At 46.2% G+C, this 27,543-nt stretch overlaps 1 protein-coding gene across 1 annotated transcript in view; it reads left to right on the forward strand.

The window, feature by feature from the left end:
• Positions 1-27,543, forward strand: part of SYNPO2L (synaptopodin 2 like) — a 518,194-nt gene that overhangs the window by 149,223 nt on the left and 341,428 nt on the right. Inside the window, exon 2 of the mRNA XM_085603509.1 lies at positions 18,328-18,479. Coding sequence (XP_085459635.1) covers positions 18,328-18,479 — 152 coding nt within the window. The remainder of the gene's footprint in view (positions 1-18,327; positions 18,480-27,543) is intronic.

Genomic DNA, 27,543 nt, shown 5'->3' on the forward strand with positions numbered 1-27,543 from the left:
ATTGGATGCCACTCCACTGTATGCCACTCCACTGTATGCTATTACACTCTACCCCATTCCAGTGTACGCAACCCCATTTTGCACCACTTAACTGTACGACACTGCACTGTATTCTACCTCACTATGCGCTATTCCACTGTATGCCACTCCACTATATGCTACTTCACTCTACGCTTCCCCAGTGTACACCACTCCACTCTAAGCCTCTCCAATCTATGATAGTCCATTGGAAGCCACTTCACTATATGCTATTTCATTCTACCCCACTCCACTTTACACTACTCCAGTCTACGCAATTCCACTTTATGCCACTCCACTCTAGGCTATTCTACTCTATGCTATTCTACTCTACGCCACTTCACTGTACGCCACTCTAGACTATTCCACTTTAAGCCACTCCATTCATACTATAACACTGTACGCAACTTCAGTCTTTGCCCCTTTACTGTATGGTATTCCACTCTACCCCATAATACTAGGCTCCAGTCTAAACCAGTTCACTATACGCCACTCCACTGTACGTTACTACACTATAAGCTATTACACTCTACACCACTTCACTGTATGCCACTCCAGTCTACACTACTCATGCCACTACACTGTACTCTACTCCACTCTATGCCACGAGGATGGAATGACTTCCCTATGTGGAGTTACAGAGCAGGAAGCACACTGTTGAGTGGGCTCACTCAGGGCTTCATCAACTACAGTTATTAGTGCGACGTAATTACTGGGGAATGTTCGGGCACTACATCTCCCACAATTCCTGTATTACGCCTGGAGGCGTGACTGTGTATTTAAATTGTGGGATTACCTGCCCGCCACTGCACGATCTTTACCGGCAGCCTCTGAAGAAAAGGAAACTTGAAACGCGTCAGGCTCAAAGGAGAAGCTGTACATTGTGCTCGCTACCGGCGTACTTCCATACCTGATAATAAAAGGCTGGTAACATTTCTCTGCTGTCTCGAGTGCAACTCTATTGGGACTACCTGTGTTCGAATATATATATATATATATATATATATATATATATATATATATATATATATATATATGTATATATATATATATATATATATATATATAGGGGAATGTTCTCCCGAAACGCGTCAGGCAACTGAAATAAATAAAGTGTCTGCAGTGCTTGATGGATGATTCTTGTGTCAGAGTGCGCCCTCGTTTTGCTGAGCAAACCGTATCTGATGTTTTCGCGCCGGCTCCAGGGCGTGGAGGGCGCACCACCCAGCGGATTTCATGGGGCCACGGGGCGCTGAATTTTCTGCCGCTCCACATGTGGGGACAAACAAGCCTTTGGATTACAAGCACTGATGGACACTTTTGCGGCTCATTGAAGGGCCGTTTGCAACAATTTTTCTTTCCATCCCATTTGGGTTGAAGGTAGGCTGCAGCACTACATATCCCAGCTAACACTGGGGTTCTCATTCGAGTAGCCCATTGGAGGGCAGGTATTCAAATTAATTACTGCAGCATTGCGAGACTTTGGGACTATGCCTATGATTAAGGGAATGTTCTCCCGAAACGCGTCAGGCAACAGAAATAAATAAAGTGTCTGCAGTGCTTGATGGATGATTCTTGTGTCAGAGTGCGCCCTCGTTTTGCTGACCAAACCGTATCTGATATATATATATATATATATATATATATATATATATATATATATATATATCAGGGCCACTAGAATTATGCAATTGTGCAGCCGCGGAGAATTTTGCATAATTGTAGATTTGCTGCGTGTGCCACATAATAAATCACATGCCACATAATCTGCAGATTTTACCACCCAATTTTTTTTGTTTCTAGTTCAAACAGTTCAAATGTTCCAAAGACCTAGCAACACACGTTACCGCGCAGGAGAAGGGCCTTTGTAAAGTTGAATGGTCACCTTCCTGTAGCTTATTGCAATATTTCAGTGTTAAACTGGTACTGATAAGGTGCAACTAATGCCCATACAATGTTAAAAAGTTTAAAAAGGATAAAATAATGAAGCAATGTTATTACAAAATGTGCTGCATAATACATATATAAATCGTACTGTGGTCTCAAGTAGGTGGTTATAGTCAGGACCATATTTCCATTTCAAAAGCGTTTTTTAACTTGTCTATATCCTTGGTGCTGTTTGACGAATCTTCACAACATTTTTTCTTTTTTAAAGTGTACCGGTGAATCTTTTTGCACGCAGTAACTTTCCGGGTGATCCGTTAAGGGGGGACCAGGAAATAAGGGGGAGGGGTCAAACAGAGTGTTATTCCAATGTTAATTTCGATATAGATTTAGCAAAATGGTTGCTCTTGGTCCAGAAAGAACGGTTATAGTTATTTGGTGTAAATCCATACAGTAGTTTTTTAGATATTTGTATATCAGAAGATCCGACAGCCTCCTTGCTGAAATGTGATTGGCTGTCAGGAAGTGTTGGCAGCTATCGTGAGACTCGGCTTGAGCAGAGTTCCTGAAAAAAACTTTGAAAAAAAGAAAAAGGGGCAGGGTAGGAATACCCTGACCCTCGAGCTCCGGTCCTAGGGACCTCCTGGGCAAAAAAACATATTTGTATTTTTTAGCTGAAGAGCTGGAGTTCCACTGGATCCGCAGCTCCCACCATAAAAATTAAAAAGGAGGCGCGGCTCCAGCAAATCTCTACTGGTTAGCCCATGGGTGGGACAGGTCCTGGGGGAATGCTGGATTAAAAGAAGGAAGGGGGGATAGGGCCCCCCTCCTGTGGCTTTTTTAAGCCCTGGGGACTACCACCAGCTCCCCAGCGCTTCTATAATATAATGGAGGGGGGGCCTTGCGGACCACCCTTCATGCGCTCTTTCGATCCTCAGGGACCACAACCTCCCCGGTACTCTATTTTAAATTTGGAGGGGGCTGTACAGACCCCCCTCCTGGGATAGGTTCAGGCCCTGGGGACAACCACCACCCAGGGCTAAATTAAAAGTAAAGAGGAGGCCATAGGTACCCCCTTCCTGGGCTATATAAAGCCCCGGAGACCACCTCCCTGGGTCGGTAGGTGCAGATCAAAGGAGGGGGGCCATATATGGCCCTGGGGACCACCTACCTGAGGGCAGACTCCTGCTATGTCCCAGGGTGCCCACAACCGGATAACAGCTGTTTGCTTTAGCTTGGCAGGAGCTGTGACTGTTCCCATCAAGCTAAAGCACACACTCCAGTTCCAGCGGGCGGGAGCTGTCAAAGTGCTCCAGCCCGCTGGAAGCAGAGGTTTCATCTCTTTCCCTGCCTGCAGATATGCGGGCAGGGAAAGAAGTGAAACTATTGTGCCTGTACAAAGGGAGCAGCTCCCTCCTTGCAGCAGCACTGCCGGCTCCTTCAGGAGACAGGGAGCCGGCTAGGACTATGGGGGCCTTGAAGTTCCCCCTGTGGTCCCAGAGGAAAAGAGCAGAAAGAGGCAAAATAAAGGTCAGAAACGAGCAGGAAGAGGCAGAATAAAGATCAGTAAAGAGCAGAAAGAGCACAATAAATGTGAGAAATTAACAGAAAGAGCAAAATAAAGGTGAGAAATGAAAAGAAAGAGGCAGAATAAAGGACAGAAACAAGCAGAAAGAGGCAAAATAAAAGTCAGCAGTGAGCAGAAAGAGGCAAAACCGAGGGCAGAAAAATGAGCAGGAAAGGCAAAACAGAGGGCAGAAAAACAAGCAGAAAAGGCTAAACACAGCAGAAGAGGGCAAAACAAAGATCACTCAGACACTCTTACACTGACTCACAGACCCGCTCAGAGGCTCACACACCCACTCGCAGATTTTCTGAGTCACCTTATATGTCGGAGGAAACAATATTAAACAGGATGCCCAGCAGCTGCATTTTGATAAATGAATGGAGTGGATTCAAGGCTGGGCCATGAGAGGCCCGTCTGACATATACTTTGGAAACCTTTTGAGGCAGCCAGAGTTTGTAAGGGTACTTTCCCTTGCACGCCGTAATGATGGAAATTAAAAAGCAGCAGGAAAGTGAGGAACTGTAAATCAACATGGTTCTATGACAGGAGTGGCAGTACTTTGTATATTACATGTGATGGCTCACCACTCTGCCCTACACAGAATTTGATCCTGTTGAGGCAAGCAGAGGATATGCGTCTTATTTGTGACATTTTGAAGGGAATTTAACATCAAAAGGAGTGATAATGAAGGAAACATACAGTGAACATTTAGTTGCAAAGCATGATGGATATTGTGGTCCCAGAAATATCGGTGATATAGGAACTATGTTCAGTTAAAATAAACTGCGGGTGCAAACATTATGAACCTGAACTGATTAATCAGTGCATTTATTTATTTTTAGATTGTTTGCTGACTCTTTACCTGTTTGATCCATTTCCATTGTGAGTCCTTTCTTTACTGTGGATGTATTCCATTTCCTGAATAGTCCTTCTTCACTTTTTATGTATTTGCTTTTAAAAAGAACAAGTAACTGATCGCTCCATAATTGCATACGATTAAGACTTATGAGGAGTCGAAACCAGTTATGCTAGACCTGCTGCTGTGATTAAAAGACTGTCACCTATGATCGGCTGGTGGGCTTGTTTTCACGCTATGGGAGATGGAGGGCGTATTTTGGCATATATATGTGTGAGCATATATATGAGGCTCCACATATACATATTTTAGAGGGATATATTTATAGTAAATAGATACGTAGATAATAATAGTAAATATGTGCTTACCTTTCATATACTTACCATCATGATATAGTAGTAGGTAATATTCTGAAGTTGATATTTTTTCTGGACGATATTTCTGTTGATATTGTATATACAACATTGAAAAGGATGTGGTACTTAGTGGTGGCTGATAACTAGAGTAAAATAGAAGAATCCTGTGAGGTGGCCTGGTGTAGCAGTGAAGATTGGAAGGACAATTGCAGTGTAGCGAGCCATGTTGCAAAGCTGAGTGCCACATCTGAGTGATGAGCAACTGCTGCTCAGTATGGTAGAGGAAGTGGCAGCCTAGGATCATTTCATTCTTGACCTTGTGCTGCCTGGGCAGGCGTATGCCCTGGATCCACCTACAAAGTATACACCTATATATGTTTATGAGAGTGGGACCATTTTCATAAGTGCCTGTAGAGTAGCAACATCATATTTCCTGAGTGGTAGAGTGGTCTAAATTGCAAATACATCTTGCAAGGGTGCATGTCCTACCTTTTCTGTAAATGTTTACTCCCCCGGCATGCAGCTATCGGGAGCGAGCAGCGCCGCGCAGGGTGCCATCTGTTGTGGATCATGTTACAAATTAGCGCGGTTGCTTTCATTTTCGCGGCCGGGCTTGTTTTCCCTGTTTCATCAATCAGCAAACACACATCCTTGTGCGCAGACAACTGTGGAGGAAAGCCGCCGACAAAGTTCCGTGGGCACATACTGCTGATGAAAATACTGGATCGCCTTCTTGTTTCATTCAAACGCCCCAGTAACCTTGGTGCAGGAAGCTTAGAATGGGTTGAAGAAAAGAAATGTCATCTGAAGAAAAAAAAATTAAAATAACCTCTTGCAATAAGGTTGCCGCTCCGATTGTGGACGCTGTGCGTTCGTGGTGTTTTCACCTTTTATCAGAGACGGAGAACTTACCGTTCGCGTCTGCCAAAGAATCGAAGCAGGTTTCAGTTTTCACATGCGACACAATGAGCGTGCCACAAAGGCCCGCCACGGGCTATTGTGTGGCCTGCCATCCGCATACCCCACCTCAGTAGCGCAAATTAACCCCTCTCACCCAGCGACACTGTCAGAACAGCACTTCAGAAGGCGGCAACAAAGGCTGTTGAAAACCCTCAGCATGTCCTGCACTAGGGTGGGTGGAGGGCAATAGGCAGGGGTGGGCTGGGAGCTTCAAAACACTCACTGTCGGTCGTCCTGTCTGTGTTTTTTCTACCATGAGATAAACAAAACAAAATGGTGTGTAGAAGAGGGGTCCCGAAATGTGGTTGCATCCCCTTTAGATCCCAAAAGGTCCTATGGTTGGCAGAACATGAGGCCTACTGGGTGAAATGCCTATTGTGCTCAACTTGGCCACATTCATGGTGAATAATTCACGAGTTTTTGTTCATTATTTATATTTTATCTAAGGAGTACGCGAGTATGTCATATTTGTCTATGTTTTGTTTGCCTCGAACAGAGAAACTGAGCACTTTAATGTCCTTTATACTTAGCTACGTTTTCGCGCCAAAATCCTCATCTCACGAGGGTGACTCAGCCCAGAAGGAGTCACCTTAGTCCTCCTTAATTATTAATTTATTAAACATTTCTTCAAAGCCTTTTTTAGCTGCTTGGCATCCAGGAGAGGGCATGAATGTGAACCTTCTAACAGCTAATCGTGTGCATCCTGACAAGCAGTACCACAAATCACCAAACCACCGTGGAAACCACCAGGAGAATGGGAGGGAAGTAGGACTGACATGGAATAGAGCCAGTGTAATGAAGATGACTGATAATTAAAAAGGGCATTGCCACTGCCTCCATCTTTCTCGTAACTCTCTTTTCATAAGGATGCAGTAAGCATTAAATAAGACTTTGGTCATTAACTACAGAGTTGCTCGTGCAGCTGCACCACACACATTTGTAGGGTCATTTAAGCCGACTGCTAACTATACAGGGAAACTTGACAACAGAAATGTAGTTTTACCGCCTGATTTAGCATCTCCAGTGTAAGTCACACTGAGGATGGGACTTATTGGGAGGAGGTTTATGGGGTTATTTCGATCTCTGCGGTTGGGGGATGAGGATGGGACTTATTGGGAGGAGGTTTATGGGGTTATTTCGATCTCTGCGGTTGGGGGTGATTTGGGAGGGGGGGCGGGGTTAGTGACAGGCACAGTCAAGAGGAGCATCATGCTAAATCATTACCCCAACGGGATAAACAGCCCTCCTGTGCACCAACAGCAAACTCTGTCCGTGCACACAATCCGTTATAACTGAGCCCATGCCTGCTAGCTCGTCATGCACACAATACGGTCACACCTGGACACACATGTACACTTCACGAGCACACAGGGCAGAGACCCCCCCACCGCCATATTTTCCTGCATAGACTGTCAGTTCGTGCCCACCAACCAAAGCCGTCCTGCACAGAATACATTAAAGACGCACCAACCCCACCTGCCCCAAATCTATTATTATCGGTCATAGCCGGCTCCGCACGGCTAAACACTTATGCGGTCCCAAAGACGAGACCTATTGGCTATGCCAATGCTTGTTAAAGTATCTGGTGCACTGGGTCAGGCTGGGTTCATTTAATACAGATGAAGGCAATATAGCCCAAGAAGAATCTTATCTATTCTAGCTCAAGTCAGTCCCAACAAATCATTTGCTATGGCCACGATGGACGTGCACTAGGTTTTTAGCTTGATGGAAGGGCAGTCGAAAGATGGGCATACATGATTACCTGATACAGTAGGTCTGCACTTGTCTTGATGCCAGATTCGATTCTAATGGACTGATCTCTAAATCTTTTCTGCTGCTTAGTAGAGATAAATAAGCCTGCCCCTTACTCCCCACACCTACTATTTGCACTTGCAGTGGAACCTCATCAGAAGCAATACATTAGAAACACGTGCCACTGCTATGCAGTTTCACGATAACAAAATCATTATTTTATTTTAAGCTGAGGATGTACTGCAGCTTGTTAAAAAGAAAGACAAATATTTTTGGGAAACACTCTGGGCTGACAATTAGTTGGAATAATTGAAATGTACCCTTTATTCACCCACACCTGAGACACAATGGTCTAATCGGGTAATTTAGCTAAGGTGGGCATCAAATATGATTAACTATATGTAGGTATCGAGTTTACCTCCGACTCAGAAATGCAGTTTCAAGTAAACTATGGGACGGATGAAGGTTAAAATCGACAAATAGTAAATAAAAGCTAAGCTCCACCATGGTTAGAATATGTTTTTATTAAGATGGTTAATATTCCAAAAGCTCTGGTAACTCCTGCTCCCGCTCATCATTTGGCTGGCAAGCAGGCAAGAGTCAGATGAGCAGTTTTAAGTAGGCCAATCAAACAAGGCCGACTGGCAGTACCCGATTTTCGCAAGTATTTTCAAGCCTCCCAAGCGCAGTCGGCTACTATTCTGTTTGGCTCGTCTCTACTGTGCACTCAAAGTACCTACTGGCACATGCATCAAGCTAGGATTTTGAGAGTCCTTAATTGTGAATATTAAGGATTCGCAATTAAGGACTCGCAAAATCCTATGCATGTAGGAATCGCTATAATAATAGCGATTCCTACACAGTCCTTATTTGCGACCCGCAAATTGCGAGTAGCAAATAAGGAATAGCTTCCCATTCATTCCTAAGGGCCTACAGGCCCATAGGAATGGATGGGAAATTGCAAGTGCAATTTGCGAGTACCAATAGCGACTCGCAAATTGCGCATGCAATTTCAGGGTGCAAGGGTGTCAAAAGGACACCCTGTTGCACCCCTGGAATTGACCTGTGCACATATGTTGCGCACACACATGCCTTAAGGGCATGTGTGTGCGCAACATGAAATTTTGATAAAATGTACAAAAGTGCATTTTTCAAAAGTTTTGCAAATTACCATGAAGTTCAACTTCATGGTAATTTGCACCCCCTATTAGCGAAATCTCTAATGTTATTACTTTACTGCATTGCATTTAAGGAATCTCAATTTGCGATTCCTTAAATGCAATCGCAATTTAAGTAATCGCAATTTAGAGATTACTTATATTGCGATTTTTGCATTTGGGATGATGCATCCCAAATGCAAAAATACCGGTCGCAAAGGGGCAGATCCTGAGAATCTGCCCGTTTGCGACCGGTTTTTCTTTTGATGCATGTGCCTGCTAGTGATTAAAAACACATTGCTGAAGAAATGCTCTTTGAAAATTAGGATGCCTTCTACCTTCGAGTCAACATCATTCACACTAGGATAATCATAGTGTACCGTTAATGATGGTGAAAGGGGGGGAGGGGGCAGAGAAATCTTAGAAAAAGTGAACTTGCCGGTGTTGGGTGATCTCTTTGTGGAGGGTAGATTCATGCCATTGCAAACTTTCTAAATTAAGGATGGTGACTTCATGCAAGTGATGTCATTCTTGCGATTATTTCACATATTAAAAACAATAATTCTCACTTTCTCGAGTCGCCCTCAAGAGTATGGTATGCTTACTAAAGTGATCTTGAGGCCAGAGGTTATAGTAAGTAAAACTTTATTTGTTACAATTAATTAAAATACTTACAAAATGTCATAGCGTCGTGGCATGATTAAAAGGCAGTTAAAACAGCATTTGTCAAACATTATAGTACTAAAATAAGATACAAAATGTTGTCAAATTCGGGTAGAAATACCTAATCTTTTTTTTACATTTAAAAGTTGTTTTAGGTACCCAACAAATTTGGTAAATCTTGACAGTTCACTGGCATTTCCAGGTTCAAAAGAAGTTATTTTGCCTTAGTGCAGGTGCGTGTGCCGTATTTTTAAAAAGTGCTACACAAACAAATGATGGACGGAATCATGACTAAATCATACATTCACCCCCAGTCAAGAGATCTGGGTTAAATCCATCGTTCTTTTGCTCACCATGCCACCGCAGTTTAGACCCAGCCATATGCAAATCAGTCTTGACCCTGTGCCTCATGGGCTCGCTATAATATTTTTTTGGTATATGCGATAGCTAATGGCGCCCCAGTTGCCTGGTCTTGGAAAGGAGCAGAGGTGGTCCCGATCAACAATAAAGGAGCTAGAAATGACCTCTCAAACTATAGGCCCATAAGCGTGATCGATGCCCTGCAGAAGAGTTCTGTTGCAGAGAATTCAGTTATGGGCAGACGATAATGCTATTCTACCACAGTACCAGGCTGGCTTCAGGGCAAGGACGGGAACAATCGACCAGGCATTACGGCTCCTTCTTATCTATTGGAAAGTGGTCATTCATCAACTTAAAGACTGCCTTTGATTTAGTTCTAGGAGTGAACTATTGCTGGTACTCAAAGACATGGGCATCCCCCCATTTATTCTTAATCTGGTAGTTCAGCTGCACAAAGAGAACTAGGCTCAGATTAGGTGGGGGACGCATGGCCAACTGACCGATTGCATTCCAGTTAGCAGGGGAGTTCGACAGGGTTGTGTTCTGGTTCCCACTCTACTCTCTCTTTATATGAACGGAGTGGTCAGCTTCCTGCAAGAAGACCCGGCAGACGCACCAATCTTGGGGGGGGGGGCGGCAAGATACCAACTCTTTTGTTCGCAGATGACGCCCTGCTGGTGTCAAAGACCCCAGCGGGGTTGCAGCGACTACTTAATAGGTTCTAACTTTTCTGCGATCTCAGGGGGCTGGTTATTAACACCTCAGAAACCAAATTCATGGTCTTTAACCCCCATAAGTCCTATAAAGCCAGCCCCTTGCTAGGTGGGACTCCCTTGAAAAGGGTTGGCACTTTCGACTACCTTGGTGTCCGACTCTCAGATAAAATGTCATGGAAGCCCCAACTAACAAAGATGCTGATGGGCCACAAGCAAGTAGCGGGATCACTTGGGAAGGAACACCATTCTTCATATAGCAGACCGGTAGCCCCAGCTCTCCAGGTCTATGAAGCAAAAACAGTCAGCACAGCGCTGTACGGAGCAGAGCTGTGGGGATTTGACAAGGCCCACGACCACTGCAGATCTGAAAATAAATTCCTAAGGGATCTAGTGATGCTGCCTCAAAACATTCCCCTCACTCCCCTTATGCTTGACATGGGTGGGCGATCCATTGGAGATATAGCAAGGCTTAGCCTGCTGCTATTTTGGGCTCGTATTAGGAGGACCCCAGAGCTCCTACCCTATGAGGAAGCCCTATCTGAGTTTATCCAGATAGACACAAGTAGTGAAGTAGGCTGGATCCCCAACGTTACGAAAATTCTGTCAGCATTAGGCTTCAAACACATTGGGACAAGCAGGAGCCACCTAGGAAAGAAGAGCTTAAACGTCTCTACGGGGAATGGGTGGAACAAGAATGCAGCAAACCAAACTTGGGGAGAGTTACTGCAGAATTTTATCTCCATAAACAGACCAGACATTTAGAGCCCTTTTTAGACATAATTCAGTTCCCTCGGGACAGGATGTTATACATCCATTTTAGGTTTGGCACACTCCCTGTCTGCGAGACAACAGCTAATAGGTACCCATGCAACTGAAAACCAAAGGACTGTCCATGTTCCAGTAGATAATGTTCCCAATTCTTTTTTGTTTGCCAGGCATACATCACGTCAAGGGTGAAATGGTTAAAACTGATCTGCCGGCAGCTGGGCACATGAGACTATCGGGTCGCCCTGCACATCCTTAAATCAGATCCTAGACCACTCTTTGCCTGCAGCGTGACCAAGTTCCTAAGCCATGCATGGCTCATCATATGAAAGACCCAGACAGGAATGCTACAGAGCTCAGTAGTATGTTGATTACACGCAGCTTCTGTGGGGGTCATAGGCTGGAAATGTATGTTTTATATATCTGCTTTGCACGTGCAATTTATTGTTTTTAGTCTCTCCATGATGTTGCCCTGGGGAAGGTTGGAAATTTTAACAAGGCTTGCCAGGGATTGCAAATTGGGCCCAACAGAAGAGGCACCACACTAGAAGCAGTGTAGTGCTTCTTCCCCCTCATTTATAATTTGTTTAATGTATGTTTTTACTGTACTATGTTGTATTAATCAATTTACCGTTGACTGTCAAACTGCCTATTGTACTCTGGTTGCAGTTGTGTACTAGGATGATTGCTTATATATATTTATCTGCAATATGCTGCTGTATGAACTGTTCATTTTCGTATCTTTTTTAATCAAAATGGTCTTTTATAGCTTTTATGACATGAGCTGTAGAAATAAAGCTTATAGATACATATATGATTATGATTTAGTTTGAATTGCATATTTATTGAAGCATACACATTTTGAATTATAATTGATGCTGATCTGATTTTTGCCTTCTGTAAATAACTCACCTTTAATAACCTTCAAGGTTTTGAAACTAAATTCTCTGTCCTTTTTGTGGCTTCTAATATGCCTCGTATATTGCTGAATGTATTTGTTTGTTGGCTGGGCTCAGGATTTACCGCCTCTACCTGTCCATCAAGAGAAATACTTTATTGTCCTCGAATTTGCATAAATAAAAGCACTAACAATGTATTTTCTAATATTCCCAAAAATTGCTCTTATTTCAAGTATTTACTCTTTACCATTATTTCTCTGGAGTGGAAAGTTAGACAGAGTTGTGCTCCCCACCTTACGAGCTGGTTAATGGTACATTCTGAAGGCATATTATTTGGTAGCTCAGGCAAAGTGTTCTCGAGTCTCGTTTCAATATTTAAAACTACTCCCACATTTTGATTCAGAAACAGAGGTTACTGTTACAGTTAGCGCTCTAGCGTTAGACGCTAGAGCGCATAATGTCACCACGCAACGCGTACGCCACGTTCGTGGCGTACGCCTCGATATAAAATAAAGGGGCGCGGCCTGCTGAGGCAGTCATGCGCCGATACCAATGCACTGAGTGTGGTGTCCCTTATTCCAGCGGCGGGGCATAGAGCGAGGGCCTACATTAGCACGAGCGGCCCCACAACACTGGCGACGAGAGCGCAGATCGACCACGTGTGCCCCAGCTGATAGACGCGCTCCGCGGCAGTCCCGCGCGCGCGCACGTGTTCCTGTCGGGCCCGACTGGAACAGGATCAGTCTCACGCGGGCAGTGCAGCTGGGCCCCTCTGACCAACGGTGAGTGCACGTGTGCACCGAACACAGCCCATCTCAGCAGATGAACATCCCTGCCTCTGAACTGTCTGACTCTGTGTCCCTGCTGTGCCCTGGCTGGGTGTTGAAGCCCTCTGCCCCAGTTGCCTGCTGTGCCCTAGCTGAGCCCTGACGTCCTCTGGCAACACCAAGTGTGGGCCTCTCCTGCCTCTGCGGCCTCCTCTGCCTGCTGCCGTCCCTCCTGCTGTGCTGTGCCCCAGGGAGCCATGGGGGATGATGAACGCCCCGCCCAGGCAGTGCCTCTGCACCCCGCGTCCGGCGTTCTGCCGCCGTTTAGTGAAGCTGCTGACCCTGCCACTGCCGCCCCACGCTGGCAGACGTGGATTGGCCGACTAGACAACTATTTTGCGGGCACCAGGGAGACGGATGGCACCGTGAAAAGGTCCCTACTACTCCACTATGCAGGAGAAGAAGTCTATCTCCTATTCAAGCACCTCCCCAACACAGGGAACGCGGACGACTATGACGCGGCCGTGAGAGCCCTCAATGCGCACTTCGACCCCCAGTTGAACCCGGACTTTGAACATTTCAAATTGCGCCAAGCGAGGCAAAAGGAAGGGGAGTCGGTGGATGCATTCCACGCTCGACTGAGGGTGCTGGCAGACACGCACCTCGTGGGTGATAGAGCCAAGGAAGAGATCAGAGCCCAGATAATATGCGGCATACGCAGCAAAAAGCTGCGGACACTCATTCTCCGCCAACCGAACATCCCGATGGCGGACATTCTAGTGCTGGCACGGTCCCATGATCTATCCGATGCCCGCGCAGAAGAGATGGAGATGGCGCTCACACGAGGAGCCGGGTCAGGAGTAACAGTCAAAACAGAGCGGGCCGACGCAATCCAGACGCGTGAAGCTTCCCGCCGACCGGCGGCAAAGAAGCCTGCAGCCCCGTGCGGGTACTGCGGGTATGATGAGCACGGAGGCAGAACGTGCCCTGCGAAAGGGAAGGCGTGTGACAACTGCGGCGTGATGAACCTCTTTGCGTCTGTTTGTCGCAAACGAGCCACGCAACGGGATCGGAGAGGAAAGAGGCCGGAGAAGACCATGGTGAGACAACTATCCCAGCTGTCGCTGTCCTCCCCCACCAACCCAGGGCGCAAGCAAGCACAGGCCCTGCAGGAAGATGCAATGGAGTCCGATGATGACGAAGGGGAGACATACCTGATCTCATTCACCAGAGCCCTCAAGAGCTCGAGAAGACCACAACCGAGGTGCGACGTCCTAGGCGCTGGGTCCCGGATAAACGCAGTGATCGACACAGGGGCGTCAGTCACCGTGATGGGAGTGCAACAATACAATCGCCTCCGACCCAAGCCTGAACTCCGACGGTCAAAAGCCCAGATTTATGCCTACGGAAGTGACACGCCACTGCCGTTGGCAGGAAAGATGACAGTACCGGTGAAGTCAGATGACGCAGAGATAACAATTGACATACATGTGATCAATCAAGAGGCAGACACCCTCCTCAGCGGGCACGCAGCCGAAGACCTAGGGTTGATCGCATTCCTCCGGAAGGTGCAAGAATCCCAGACGACTACCCTGCTGGACCAGTTTCCGGAGCTGTTCACTGGTCTGGGGAACATCCGACGACCACCAGTCAAGCTCCACATCGACCGTTCAGTCACACCCACAGCGCTAAAGCACAGGAGGATTCCTTTCCACCTACGCCCGCTGGTAGAGGAGGAGCTGAGGAGGTTGGAAGAGCAAGGTGTAATAGAGACAGTGACTGGACCCACCCCCTGGGTGTCACCCATGGTGATAGCGGAAAAGCCCCGGCAACCAGGCAAGATTCGAGTGTGCATCGACATGAGGCTGCCCAACAAAGCCATCAAAAGGGAGAGGCACATCACGCCCACGATGGATGACATAATCGCAGACCTTAACGGAGCACGGTGGTTCTCCAAACTGGACCTCAACGCGGGGTACCACCAACTAACGCTGGCCGTAGAGAGCAGGTACATCACTACCTTCAGCATGCATCTGGGGCTACGCAGGTACCGACGCCTTAACTTTGGCATCTCTTCGGCAGCCGAAATATTTCAGAACACTATCAGAGACATCTTGCAGGGGCTACCAGGAGTACTAAATGTCAGTGATGACATATTGATACACGCCACAACAGTGGATGAACACTACCGACGAGTCCGATCCACACTGATGAGGCTGAGAGAGTTTGGAGTCACGTTGCACAAGGAGAAGTGCCAGTTCTTTCAACAAAGCATCGAGTTCTTCGGGTACACGTTCACCAACCATGGCATTCAAGTGGATCCGAGAAAATCCCAGGCCATCAAGAACGCCCCAGCACCAACCTCTGCGTCGGAGGTCCGCAGCTTTCTTGGGATGGCCACGTACTGTGGGCGGTTCATCCCAAACCTGGCCACCACGGCGGAACCTCTCCGACGCCTCACGAAGACAGACACCCTGTGGCGTTGGGGGCAAGAGGAATAAGATGCCTTCCATGCGATCAAGACCACGCTGCTGGACCAGGCCACTCTGGTCTACTTTGATCCGACCAGGAAGACAGAGCTACTTGTCGACGCCAGCCCGGTGGGACTGGGCGCAGTCCTTACGCAAGAGCAAGAACCAGGTACATGGGCCACCCTGGCATACGCCAGCAAGGCGCTCACCCCAACTGAACAGAGGTATTCTCAGATTGAACGTGAAGCACTAGCCATCCGCTGGGGTTGCCGGCATTTCCACCTATACGTCTGCGGACATCCGTTTACTGTGGTGACAGACCACCAGCCACTGGTGCCCCTATTCAAAGGGACAGCACCCCACCCCCCCGAGGATCGAGAGGTGGGCCATTGGTCTACAGCAATACCAGATGGAGGTGACATACCGGCCAGGTGCGAAGAACCCGGCAGACTTTCTGTCACGACACCCGGAAAAAGGGGTGACGTCCCCGGCCGGGAAAGAAGAGGAAGAGGAAACTGAAGCGCACATCGACTTCTTAGCTGCTCTGACTTGCCCTCGGATACTAACAATCCAAGAGATCATACGTGCCGGGGAGCGCGACGCCGTGCTGGCAAGGACACGGGGGGCTCTTCAAAAGGGGTCCTGGGCTGATTTCCTGCACACCGCCAACTCGTGGGCAGACGAGGACAAGAAGGACTTGCAGCAGATGTGGCGAGTGCGGAATGAACTAAGTATGACCCGCGATGGTATCGTCCTGCGAGGGTCTAGAATCGTCATGCCCGCCGCACTACGCCGTCAAGCCACGGCCATTGCTCACGACGGCCATCAAGGGACGGAGAAGATGAAGACCAGGATGAGGGCGAAGATATGGTTCCCGGGGCTAGATGGCATGGTGGACGAGGTGGTAAGGAGCTGCGCCGCGTGCCAGGTGACGAGCGGCCCGGAGCCTCCGGCCCCCATCGTGACAGAAGAACCAGGAAGGTACCCGTGGGACAAGATTAGTATAGACTTTGGGAGCCTCCCAAACGGAAAAGTGTCGCTGGTAGTCATGGACAATTTCTCGAAGTATCCCATAGTGGAAGTTCTACCGTCTACAGCCTTCATGTTCGTGGGACCAGCGCTGGAGAAAATATTTGCCATGTTTGGGCGCCCCTCAGAGGTGAAGAGTGACAATGGGCCACCCTTCCACGGTCATGAGTTCCGGGAGTTCCTTCAGCATCAGGGAGTACAACATCGGCGAATCACTCCTCAGTGGCCACAGGCCAACGGAGAAGTAGAGCGATTCATGAGGACCCTGAATAAAGTAATTCGAATAGCCGGCGTGGAACAACTAGACCCCGAGAGGGAAATCCAGCGATTCCTGGGAGAATATTGGAGCACGCCCCACTGCTCCACCAAACAAGCCCCGTGGTCTCTCATGCTCAATGGGCCTCGCCGCGATGGGCTACCCACAGTCCCTGGGTGGGTGCCCCCACCGTTCGAAGCGGAGGAGGCCTTCCAAAGACGAGCACACCGCAACCGACAAGTCAGCCGGGCCAGAGGCAGTCGAGACCGCGACATCAGACCAGGGGACAGCGTCCTCGTGAAGGACAGAAGGCCAGGAGGAAAATTCAGACCCCGGTATGAACCAGGCAGCTGGACCGTGGCACAGAGGCGGGGGACAATGGTCACAGCAGAAAGAGGGGTGGAGTCGACCACCAGGAACATCTCGTGGTTCAAACGCATTCCGGAGGCCACCGACCGCGACCAGAGGGGACTGGACGGAGTGGAGGAAGAGATCTCAACCCCAGAGTTGGAACCAGGACTAACGTCCAGCGGAGCCTGCAGCGCCCCAGAGCAGAGCCATCACGCCCCCACGGAAGGTGAAGCCCCGAATAACCACCCACCCAGCTCCGGCACTCGTGCCACGGCCAGGTATGGTCTGAGAGCGAACCCCACGCCCAGCAGCCGCCTTAAAGACTTTGCCTGCCAAGCAAGTGAGTGACTGTTATGGACTTTGGTTTATTTTGTTGTCCAAGTTGGAGAGGGATGTTACAGTTAGCGCTCTAGCGTTAGACGCTAGAGCGCATAATGTCACCACGCAACGCGTACGCCACGTTCGTGGCGTACGCCTCGATATAAAATAAAGGGGCGCGGCCTGCTGAGGCAGTCACGCGCCGATACCAATGCACTGAGTGTGGTGTCCCTTATTCCAGCGGCGGGGCACAGAGCGAGGGCCTACATTAGCGCGAGCGGCCCCACAACAGTTACATCCCCACTTGCTGTGGGTAATGGGTATATATTTTCAAACACTCCAGTAAAATCCAGCGTAAATACAGTAAGGAAAATGTTTTATCCACCCCAATTTCTAAACTGGAGTCTTAATGTTGGGTGACTGTTTCGGGTGTAATGTATTTATGATGATAGGGTATTATCAAAAGTACGGGGAATGCAATGTGAGAAACATCTGCGCATTTTCCATGATTTCAGTGACCTCTAGACCGAAGTTTATACATTTCAAAAGTATGCATATACTATGTTATACCTAGAGGAATCTCTAGCCACAGATACATCTGAAAGTAATAAATGCCGTCCAAGCGAAGAGGGCTGCATTTTTGTGTACGGCTAGGGAGTGACATGGGACTTTGGACCTTTGGGGCACAGTGCACGAAACTATCAGCAACATCACCTAAGAAGTGGCTTAAAGTCACGCTATGTAGGGAACCAGAGGATGCTTATTAAGTCATAACTTTGCCATTTGGTATGGGGCCGGGAATCGTGGGATGTCATGCTTCTGTCAATGTCTATGATTTACTGTGTTCCGTGTTTTTGCTGATCTTTTTTTTTGTTTTTTTTGTAATTTTTCTCAAAACAATAAAATTGTTTATCAAAAAAAAAACTTTGCCATTTGGCGGGAGCTTCAAGGAGTATTTTTTGCACCTTCTAGAGTGCCGTGATACCTGAAACTGTAGACAGCATTATGCACTGACTGGTTTTGGAGAGTGGGGAGGGTTTTTTTTTTTTATATATTGTTAATGAGAAAGGGTGAAGGTATGAGTCCAAGGGGATGCAATAGGTCCATTTTGGGATACATTACTGGACTCAGTCCGAAGTCTGAAAGAGGAGTGGTCCTTATGATTCTTATTTATTGTTTCAGGTCCGCAGAAGGAGCAAAGCATGCCGGGGCGGCTTACGGGAAAAGGATGAAGTGCTTTCAATCAACGGGAAGCCCTGCTCTGGCATCTCCCATGCAGCAGCCATGCAGCTGATAGATTCCGCCATTGGACGACTACAGATCTGTATCAAAAGGTAATGCCTCATCCTCCCACCAGCGCCATGCAGAGAATTAATTAAGGGTCCTATCTATAGGTAGGATGCAAACAGCGAGTGCAAATTGCGCACCAACATTTTCTGATCATCACCAAAATCCCATTCTCTGGAGGTTGCAAAACAACCTGCTTAATGAGAATTAATTAGACTTGTCGCCATTTGCGACCTCCTGGTGACTTGCTGTGAATGCAAGGGTGGAGGACTGCGAGGCACAGCACAACGCTAGCCCAGCATTTGCATTCCCAAAAGGCATTTTTTTAAAAAGCAGCCCATGTCTATTGAAGGGACAGGTGCTGCTTTACAAAATGCTTCCTTTTCGTTTATCTCATACCATTCCGGTATGGAAATAGCAGGTGAGGGTGCTTACTTCACACATTCACACTATTTGTAATTGGGAAAGGCTCGCAAAAAAATCTTTTATATGTTGGAAAGATCTTTGGCTCCTAAAGGGCTTTGTAGGGGACGCAACTGCAAAAATGTTTTGAACATCAGGCCCAAAGTTACAGATGTCATTTGGGGATCACCAGGGGTCGGAGATTCCCCTTGCAACCCCTGGCAAGGCATTGCGTCACCTGGTGTAAGAGGTCATTAAAGCAGAGCAAGGAACACAAGTTAAACACTAGTCCCATGAAGCCAGCCCTTTTAAAGGTTCTTGTCCTGCAGCAAGGGGGAACATTTGGCTGACAGGAACAAACTCAGCAGTGAAACTGATACTTCAAAGAAACAAAATGTTGCCACCATTAGGAAACTGGGGCCCTGTTATGAGCTGCCTTTGCAGCCTGTTTTGGGGCGGTACCCTGAAATCTAAAATAAAAATTGCACCATAATTGTTTCATGGTTACTAGTTTAGAGGGCGGGCTAAAAAGTAGTCTAAATATCGATTATTCTCTGACACATTGTCAGGTGAGAGAGAAGGAAAAGGAAGAGTTAATAGATCTCTAGGATTAGTAAAGAGACTGGAAGAGAGGAAGATTACACACCACACAGACAGTTGAGAAATAACAGCAAAAGGCAAAAAGAGACTACAGAGGCAGAGAGGGAAACACAGGTTAGCGAAGTGACAGGTGGAACAATGAAAAAGATGCAGCTAAGTGAGAAAGACATAGAGGAAGAGACAGGTGTGACAAAGAGACAGTCTAGAAAGAGACAGCAGAGAGGGTGAAAACATAGAAAAAGTCATCTGAGAGAAAGGGTTGATAGGTAAGAGAGAGGTGAGATAAAGTTCAAAGAGAGAGTGGGAGAGTAGGATACAGCAATAAGAATGGTAATAAAGAGACATTTCAGAGAGCTCAGTAAGTTACATAGAAAGAGCGAGGGGAAAACGTGAGAGAGAGAGAGGGAGAGTAGGAGACAGCAAAAAGAATGGTAATAATGAGACATTTCAGATAGCTCAGTAAGATACATAGAAAGAGCGAGGGGAAAACGTGAGAGAGAGAGGGGAATGAGGCAAACAGGATAGAAAGGAGATCAGAGATCTGGGGAAACGGGGGAATGAACATTGATTAGAGGTTTTCAAGGGTTGAAATGTGACCCCGGCTTGCTCTTTGCAACCCCTGGCTCTGCTTTTGGACGTCCCTGGCCTTGGTAGCGGCAAGATCAGTGTCAAGAACAGAGGACTAATCACCCTCGTGGTTATGGGGCTCTACCTCCTTTTTTACTGACCATTTTTAGTTTACTAATAATTAATAGTCGTTTACTCAATTTTAGTGTAATAAAAAGACATTCACTGACAGCTGAGGGAAGGTGAATGCTCTTAAATGTATGTTGTGTCTGTGTGTGCATGTGAGATTGTGTGAGATAGAGCATGCCATGTTTGAGCATGTATGTGGGTGTTAAAGTGAGAGTGAGTTAGTGAGTAAGAATGAGTAAGACTGGATTCATTACTTGAGTTAGAGTGAGAGAGAATTAGTGAGGGAGAGAATTACTGGAAGTGAGGGTGAGCTAGTGAGAATGAATATGAATGAGTGTGTTGACTGTTAGAGTGTGAGGAATTGTTAATGGAAATGAATGTGAGTGAGTGACAGTGAGTTAACGTAACAATGAGTGAGAATGAATGCTTCACAGTGAGTGGAAATATGTGTGAATAAATAAATGAGAGTAAGTTTTTGTTCAAGTGAGATTTAGGGAGTGAGAAAGTATGAGTAAGATGGAATGTGAAAGAGTGCACAGAATGGGAATGCATGACTCAGTGAGAATAAGTGAGACTGAGTGAGAAAGAATGAGTGTCTGTGTGTGATAATTTATGAGTGTATCCGAATGAGAGTGAGCATGAATGAGTGAGTGAGTATGAGAGAATGTGGTGTTATGATTGCAAGTCTGCATTAGGCCCTGGCATTCTGAAGATAAGTCTTGGTTTATAGAGGCACCCTAAAGCAAAATGTGTGTGATAGCATCCTAGAGACAATTCTTAGCATGATACTGACACTAACATGCTGCCCCAGACAGAAACCTTCGTATTTTAAAAATTGTATGTTGTGATTTTAAAACTGCCTGACTTATTTAGCAAACCCTGACACCCACCTCAGCTACGCCGATCAGCTGATTTACTTGCTGGAATCGGATAAAACGCTCGTTTCTCTGCCGCCATTTCCACGAGCGAGGAGCCTAGAGACACGCCCATCTCTGTTGGCTACACCCCCCTCCGACACCTAAGCTCCTACTATAAAACCATGAATCCATGCCGGAGGCGCAGCGGACGGGCGCAGCGGACGCGACGATGGCGCGCCGAAGCCGCGCCAAAGGGGTGCCAGTCTGCGCCAGTCCGCGCCGGACCCGCGCCCAGGGCCCAAACTCCTAGCCAGCCACCACACCATCCTAGTAAGTCAATGAAATACTCTTCCTCCGATCTGTTAGAGATTAAAAACACCATGCTTCGGCAGGACTGCCCACATCTTAACCTAGACAGGTATTCCAACGTGATTCATATAGCCTGACCTAAATGTAATTTTAAACTCAATCATTCCCTTACTCAGATACCTCTAACTCCAGGGGCACCATGTAATGAGACCATACGCATTAAGTGCGCACTAGTGATCGCTAGATCTATGTGTAAACATAGAGAAGAGGTGGCCGAATTAATATCAGCACACAAATTGGATATCCTGTTTATAACAGAAACATGGGCCGATTTGGCCTCCGACCCCGATCTGGTGACAGCCGTCCCTGAGGGCTATTATATTGTCAGACAAGATAGACCGGCTGGAAAAAAAGGGGGCGGCCTTGCCATAATTCTACAGCTAAACCTAGCAGTAAAAACCGGAACCTCAGATACCATCCCTGCTGAAACATTATCCTTCTCTATCACGCTTTCCCCCACCCAAATGTTCAATGGGGTTCTGCTCTATCGTCCCCCAGCGTCCCGAACACCTTTTCTCCAATCCATTAGCACTTTATTAGAAACAGTGCCAGAAGTCTCTGACTTCACAATACTTGGAGATTTTAACTTTCATTTAGAAAATACATTAGACAAAGATACTCTGAGCCTGATTGAGGATTTCAAGGCCGTTGGCCTAAACCAGTTGGTTACTTCACCCACGCACAAAGCAGGTCACGTCCTTGACGGATTATTCACGAATAACCCGGCCATTACCCCCCCTACTGTTATTCCCATTGTATGGTCAGATCATGCAGTGGTGGTTTTCCACGCCTGTGTCAAGAAACACAAAAATCAACCCTCGGCAAAAAAGCAACAGAGGCCCAGCAGGGATTGGAAAAACATAGATATGAATATACTAGCCGAGAATCTTGAAAATACTAAACCATCCAAAGTGTCAGACCCGCAACTAGCAGCAAATAACTACAACCAATGGCTTACAGACACCTTTAATCAAGTAGCGCCTCTAAAGAGAGTGCGGTTAAATCGTTCAACACCATCAGCCCCTTGGTTCTCTGAACTGCTAAGAATAGAACGACAGAAATGCCGCAATCTAGAAAGGCGCTGGCGAGTTAAATATGACAACAACGACAAAGAAAGATACAAACAGGCGCTATCAGGCTACAGGACTGGAAAAAAGCAAATATTTCTGTGAACAGATAGAAAAAGCAGAGAACTCCAGTAAGCAACTATACCAGGTAGTGGCTACACTAACAACTATACCAACAGCAAATACTACTGAGACTACCCAAGACTTCTGTAATCAAATGGCTGACTTTTTCAGAACCAAGGTCACAGAAATCTTTGATAAATTTAATAACATCAAGACTGGGGAACTTTCAGATAGCACCAAGAACGTACAACTCACATCCTCCTCTCTGAATGAATTTCTCCCTCCATCTCTATCAGAAATAAAAGATCTCATTAAAACAACTATGTCAGGTTCCCCTCTGGATCCTTGCCCACCAACCATCATCAAATTAACATCTGATGTGGTAGCACCAATCCTGGAGAACATCTGCAGTACCATCTGTGAATCAGGAAACTATCCTCAAAGTTGGAAAACTGCTATAATAAAGCCACTTCTAAAGAAACCTACCCTTAACACTTCGGAATTAAAAAGTTATCGCCCTATAGCAGCCCTTCCTTATCCATCAAAAATACTTGAAAAAGTTATAAACAAACAGTTGGCTAGCTATATTGATCATAACAACCTGTTAGATAACACCCAGTTTGGGTTCAGGAAAGGACATGGAACGGAGACGGCGCTCATCAAGGCTTCTGAAGAGATCAGACAGATCATGGACCAGGGTGGCTCGGCTGTTCTGATCTTGCTTGATCTCTCGGCAGCCTTTGACACGGTCGATCACAACATTTTGATCGACCGTGTCACAGCCATGGGCATAAAGGGCAAGGCTGCGTAGCTTCTGGCTTCTTTCCTAGCTAACAGAGAACAGTCAGTAAAGATGGGGAATTTCTATTCACCAACGTTTGTGCTGCCTTGCGGAGTCCCCCAGGGATCCTCGCTGAGTCCGACACTTTTTAACATCTATGTGTCGGACTTGGCGAGGGTCATTAAAACCCACGGAATGGGAGTGACTTCGTACGCCGACGATACCCAGTTGGTGTTGGCAGTGCATAAAAACGGGACCGAAGTGGCAGCCAACTTTCAGACGGGCATGAGAGCCATCAGTCATTGGATGGACAGTAATTGTCTAAAGCTGAACACCGATAAGACCGAGGTAATGGTGTTTGGAGACCTAAAACCATCTTGGTCTCCGATCTGGTGGCCACCGGAAATGGGCAACCCACCCATCCCAGTCTCAAAGGTCAGAAACCTAGGAGTGTTGTTTGACAACAAACTAAGTTTCACTAATCATGCCAATGCAGTAGTCTCCTCTTCCTTTTTTTACGCTACGGAAAGTGAAAAGGTTACTACCTTACCTTCCCCTGTCTGCAGGGAAAACCCTGATGTCCTCCTTGGTGCTATCCAAGGTGGACTACTGTAACGGGCTTCTGCTGAATGCTCAGGAGCAGGTCTTCAAAAAGTTACAAATGGTGCAGAACGCCGCTGCACGAATCTTGACCAAAACTCCCAAGTTTGCGCCTATTTCATCCGTCGTCTACCAACTGCACTGGCTCCCAGTAAAAAAAAGAACAAAATTCAAGGCTTTGTGTATTATATACAAGGCACTGAATAGCCAAGGACCCGACTTTTTTAGGGAATCACTGCAGCTGTATGTTCCCAAGAGAGCGTTAAGATCTGCCTCATCCGCATCCCTATGCATTCAACGAGTGAGAACAGTCACTTGGGGAGACAGACGTTTCTTGGTAGCTGCCTCGAGGCTCTGGAACTCCTTGCCCCATCACATAAAAAACAGCTCTTCACTGCTGCTCTTCAGAAAGCAAGTGAAGACTTGGTTATTCACTCAATAATGCACAGGAAGTGCCTCTCTGTCTGCCCAGCGCCGAGACACCATTCGTGGTATTTGTTCGCGCTCTAAAAGTTTAGAAAATAAATAAATAAATAAATTTATACTTGGTTTATGGAGATAGCTATGGAAAAATGCCGTCGCTGGTGTTCTGGAGTAAATTCTTTGCATAGGGGTACCCATTTTAAAATGCTGGTCCTAGCTAATGGTAATTCATGGCTTAAGAGAGGAGAAGCATGGCATTCTATGGGGAGAGTAAACATGACCAAATTCTGTTCCTAACATACAAGAGGTAATGTTTGAAATAAGGGTCACCCAAGGTATATGGACAGCACTAATGGCAAAATTGTGGCACTGGCATATTGTATGTTGTTTTTGGCCTGAGGAGACACCCATGGCATATGGGTGGAGGGACACTGATGCTAAAATGCTGGCCCTGGCATAATGAAGGTACTTTTTAACATACAGTGGCACCCATGGCACATTTTGAAAAAACATGGCATAAACTCTTGGAGAGACTCATGTTCCATTGGCCTAGTACATCATGAAAGGACTTTAATATTTAATGAGTGCCCTTTCAGAACATGTGCCATTTTAGCAAATGTATGTCATAATTCTGTTTTAAAAAGCACCATTTGACCCTAATATTTTTCTATTGTTTCTTGTGGGATTACCCCCTCACCCGAATTCTTCTTCGAATAGGTCAGGCTCACTAACTTCATTCTCTCGCTACAATACAGGGTAAGTATTACACCTCACCACTTTAAAATATCATCAGCTGTCCCTGCAAGAGCAGAAAGAAAACAGCGTCTTAATGAGCACTGTTCACTTTCTGCAGTTTTCACTGGAACCAGGGCATTACACTTAGGTTTTGTAAAATTAATCATTTCAGTGATGCAATGTACAGGTTTAAAATTAATAAAAAAATTAACTATAAAGCAAGCAAAGTTTTGAACAAGTTGCTGCTTTGTTACATGGATGTGTGTGAAAAAACTTTTACCTCTGAGTTGCACAAGGAATAGGGCCTTGCAAATTATCAGGATTCAAAATGTATTGATAATAAAAACTAACATAGTTCATATACAATATTAGGGGCCAGATTACGATGCGGTTTGAACTGCAACCGACAGCTTGTGGGTTGCAGTCTGAACCGCATCTACTGCTGCGGTCCGACCGACGCATTATGATGCATTCGGTCAGCTGTATCAGTCGTAGGGACCAACTAACACAATCCGACCGGCTCATGGAAAGGTCTCGCAATCCATTAAGGATAGCATTTCTGCCTTTGGAATTATGATGTCGGTTTCCGACAGCCTTTCCACGTCTGCCTTTCTGACATGGAAAGGCTATCAGAAAGAGAAATTGGGGGCTATTAGAAGGGCCCCCTGGCCCTCCGCATGTGGCCCTGGAGGGCACCTATGGTGCCCCCTGAACATCCCTGCGCACTGTGGCAGGCATTGTGAGGTGCCTGCCACACAGTGCAGGGATGTTTGGATACTTCCAGTTTTCAATGGGAGTTTGTGCCCGCCCCACAAGCTCCCATTGAAACATGGAAGTTTGGAGCCGACCATCATGGTCGGTTCCCAATCCGTAGGGATGTAGGTCGGAGGCAACTCCAACCAACATCCTAATCAGGGACAAAGTGTATCTCAATTTATACATGTGAACTTAAATACTCCACATGATCTATTTATTGACATAGCTTATTGTGCTATACACTAGGGTAACCATTAATCCATGGATCTTTTTGTGTGGTATGAATAATTTAGGCTCCCGGTACTGTTCAGTGTTCTGTAGCATTATATACTCTACTCTTCAAACACATACCTGTTTACATAATAAAAAGAGAAAGGAGTAAGGTGCCCTGGCATATCATATAAGATTAAAGGTCATGTGGCATCACATCTTGTGAAGATCCAAGGTCAAAGGTCATGATGATGTCACTTCCTGTGATGTTATTAAGGTCAATGGTATGACCTGTCAATTCCACTACCCAAGGCGTTTTGGTGAATCGACGTCCATGTCCAAGGTTCTAAATTTTCAGATACTTGGAAGATTTCTTAAATATTAGGAAGGGTTGTGTATCTTCACTTGAGTGTTAGACCCAAGATGATGGTTAGATTTTCAGGTGAAAACCTGCCCAAACTACCATGGCCATCGGATGCCAAAATCTTGAATTCCCTCCCTCCCCGCCTGTTTGGCCTTTCCACTATGTGTGACTTATTTTATTTCAGGGTCACTTTAATAATATTGTTATTGATATTTCTTTTTACAAGAAAAGCTGTGAAACAATTATTAAGACCAGATATAAGCCATAGAAAGCATAGCAAGTATCCACAAAAAATATACATAAACCACAACAGTGATTCACAATGGTTTCAGGTTCGGAACATCCCTGTCATAATTATTAAGTGCATGGACATTCAGCAGATTGTGTTTGGCATTGCATGCCATATCCCATAGTGGAAGCTTTTGTCTCCTTTGTCAAGAGGGTCTGGTCGTGGGATTCACTATTGTCTTTTGATCACTCCAACAGCAACAGATTCAGCATTTGCGCCATGTCTCGTAATTTTCCCTTCAGACTATGCTCACCCAGATACTTTGTTTATCAAGCTTGCCAGTCGGGACTGCACTGGACTTCCAACTCACTTCTATCTTGCATTTAGCTAACTCTGGACTTTTTGGTGTGCACCATAATAGCTACATAGCAGTCATTAAGGGCGTGCGGTGGATCCTTGCTCGTTCCCTCCATTAATTTTGTCGTCCTTTAGTCCTGGGAAAGGATCTCTCTCGGAAGAACCCCATACCATAAAATAGAGATTTGTGTTACCTCAACTGCATCTGAGACATCGGTGCTCTGAGTTGGGGGAACCATTGATCAAAGATTTCAAGGTTAGGGTCTGATGCTTGTACCAGTAAGATGCCATTCCTGTAGATTGATATTGCCACTTCTGCCTTGAATATTTGGGAGAGGGAAATTGACATTTTGAGAGCATGTGGTATTTTGGTGGATATTGATACCTGTAACACTGTGTGTATCGATTTTCTCCACCTTGCTGTACAACATGTGAAGAAGATCGGATCTGATTTTATTGCTCCTTTCTTTAGGCAAAAGTATGAGTCAGCGAATTGTGATTCCGGGTTGACTTTTAAGAGTCTGTGTTTGAACTCTTTTAGGGAGGTCTTATTGAGTGGCTTGTAGTCCTATTTTACTTTCTGTGATTCCATGAGCCTTAGG

Source organism: Triturus cristatus, chromosome 1_2 (assembly GCF_964204655.1).
Source record: "Triturus cristatus chromosome 1_2, aTriCri1.1, whole genome shotgun sequence".
NCBI lineage: Eukaryota > Metazoa > Chordata > Amphibia > Caudata > Salamandridae > Triturus > Triturus cristatus.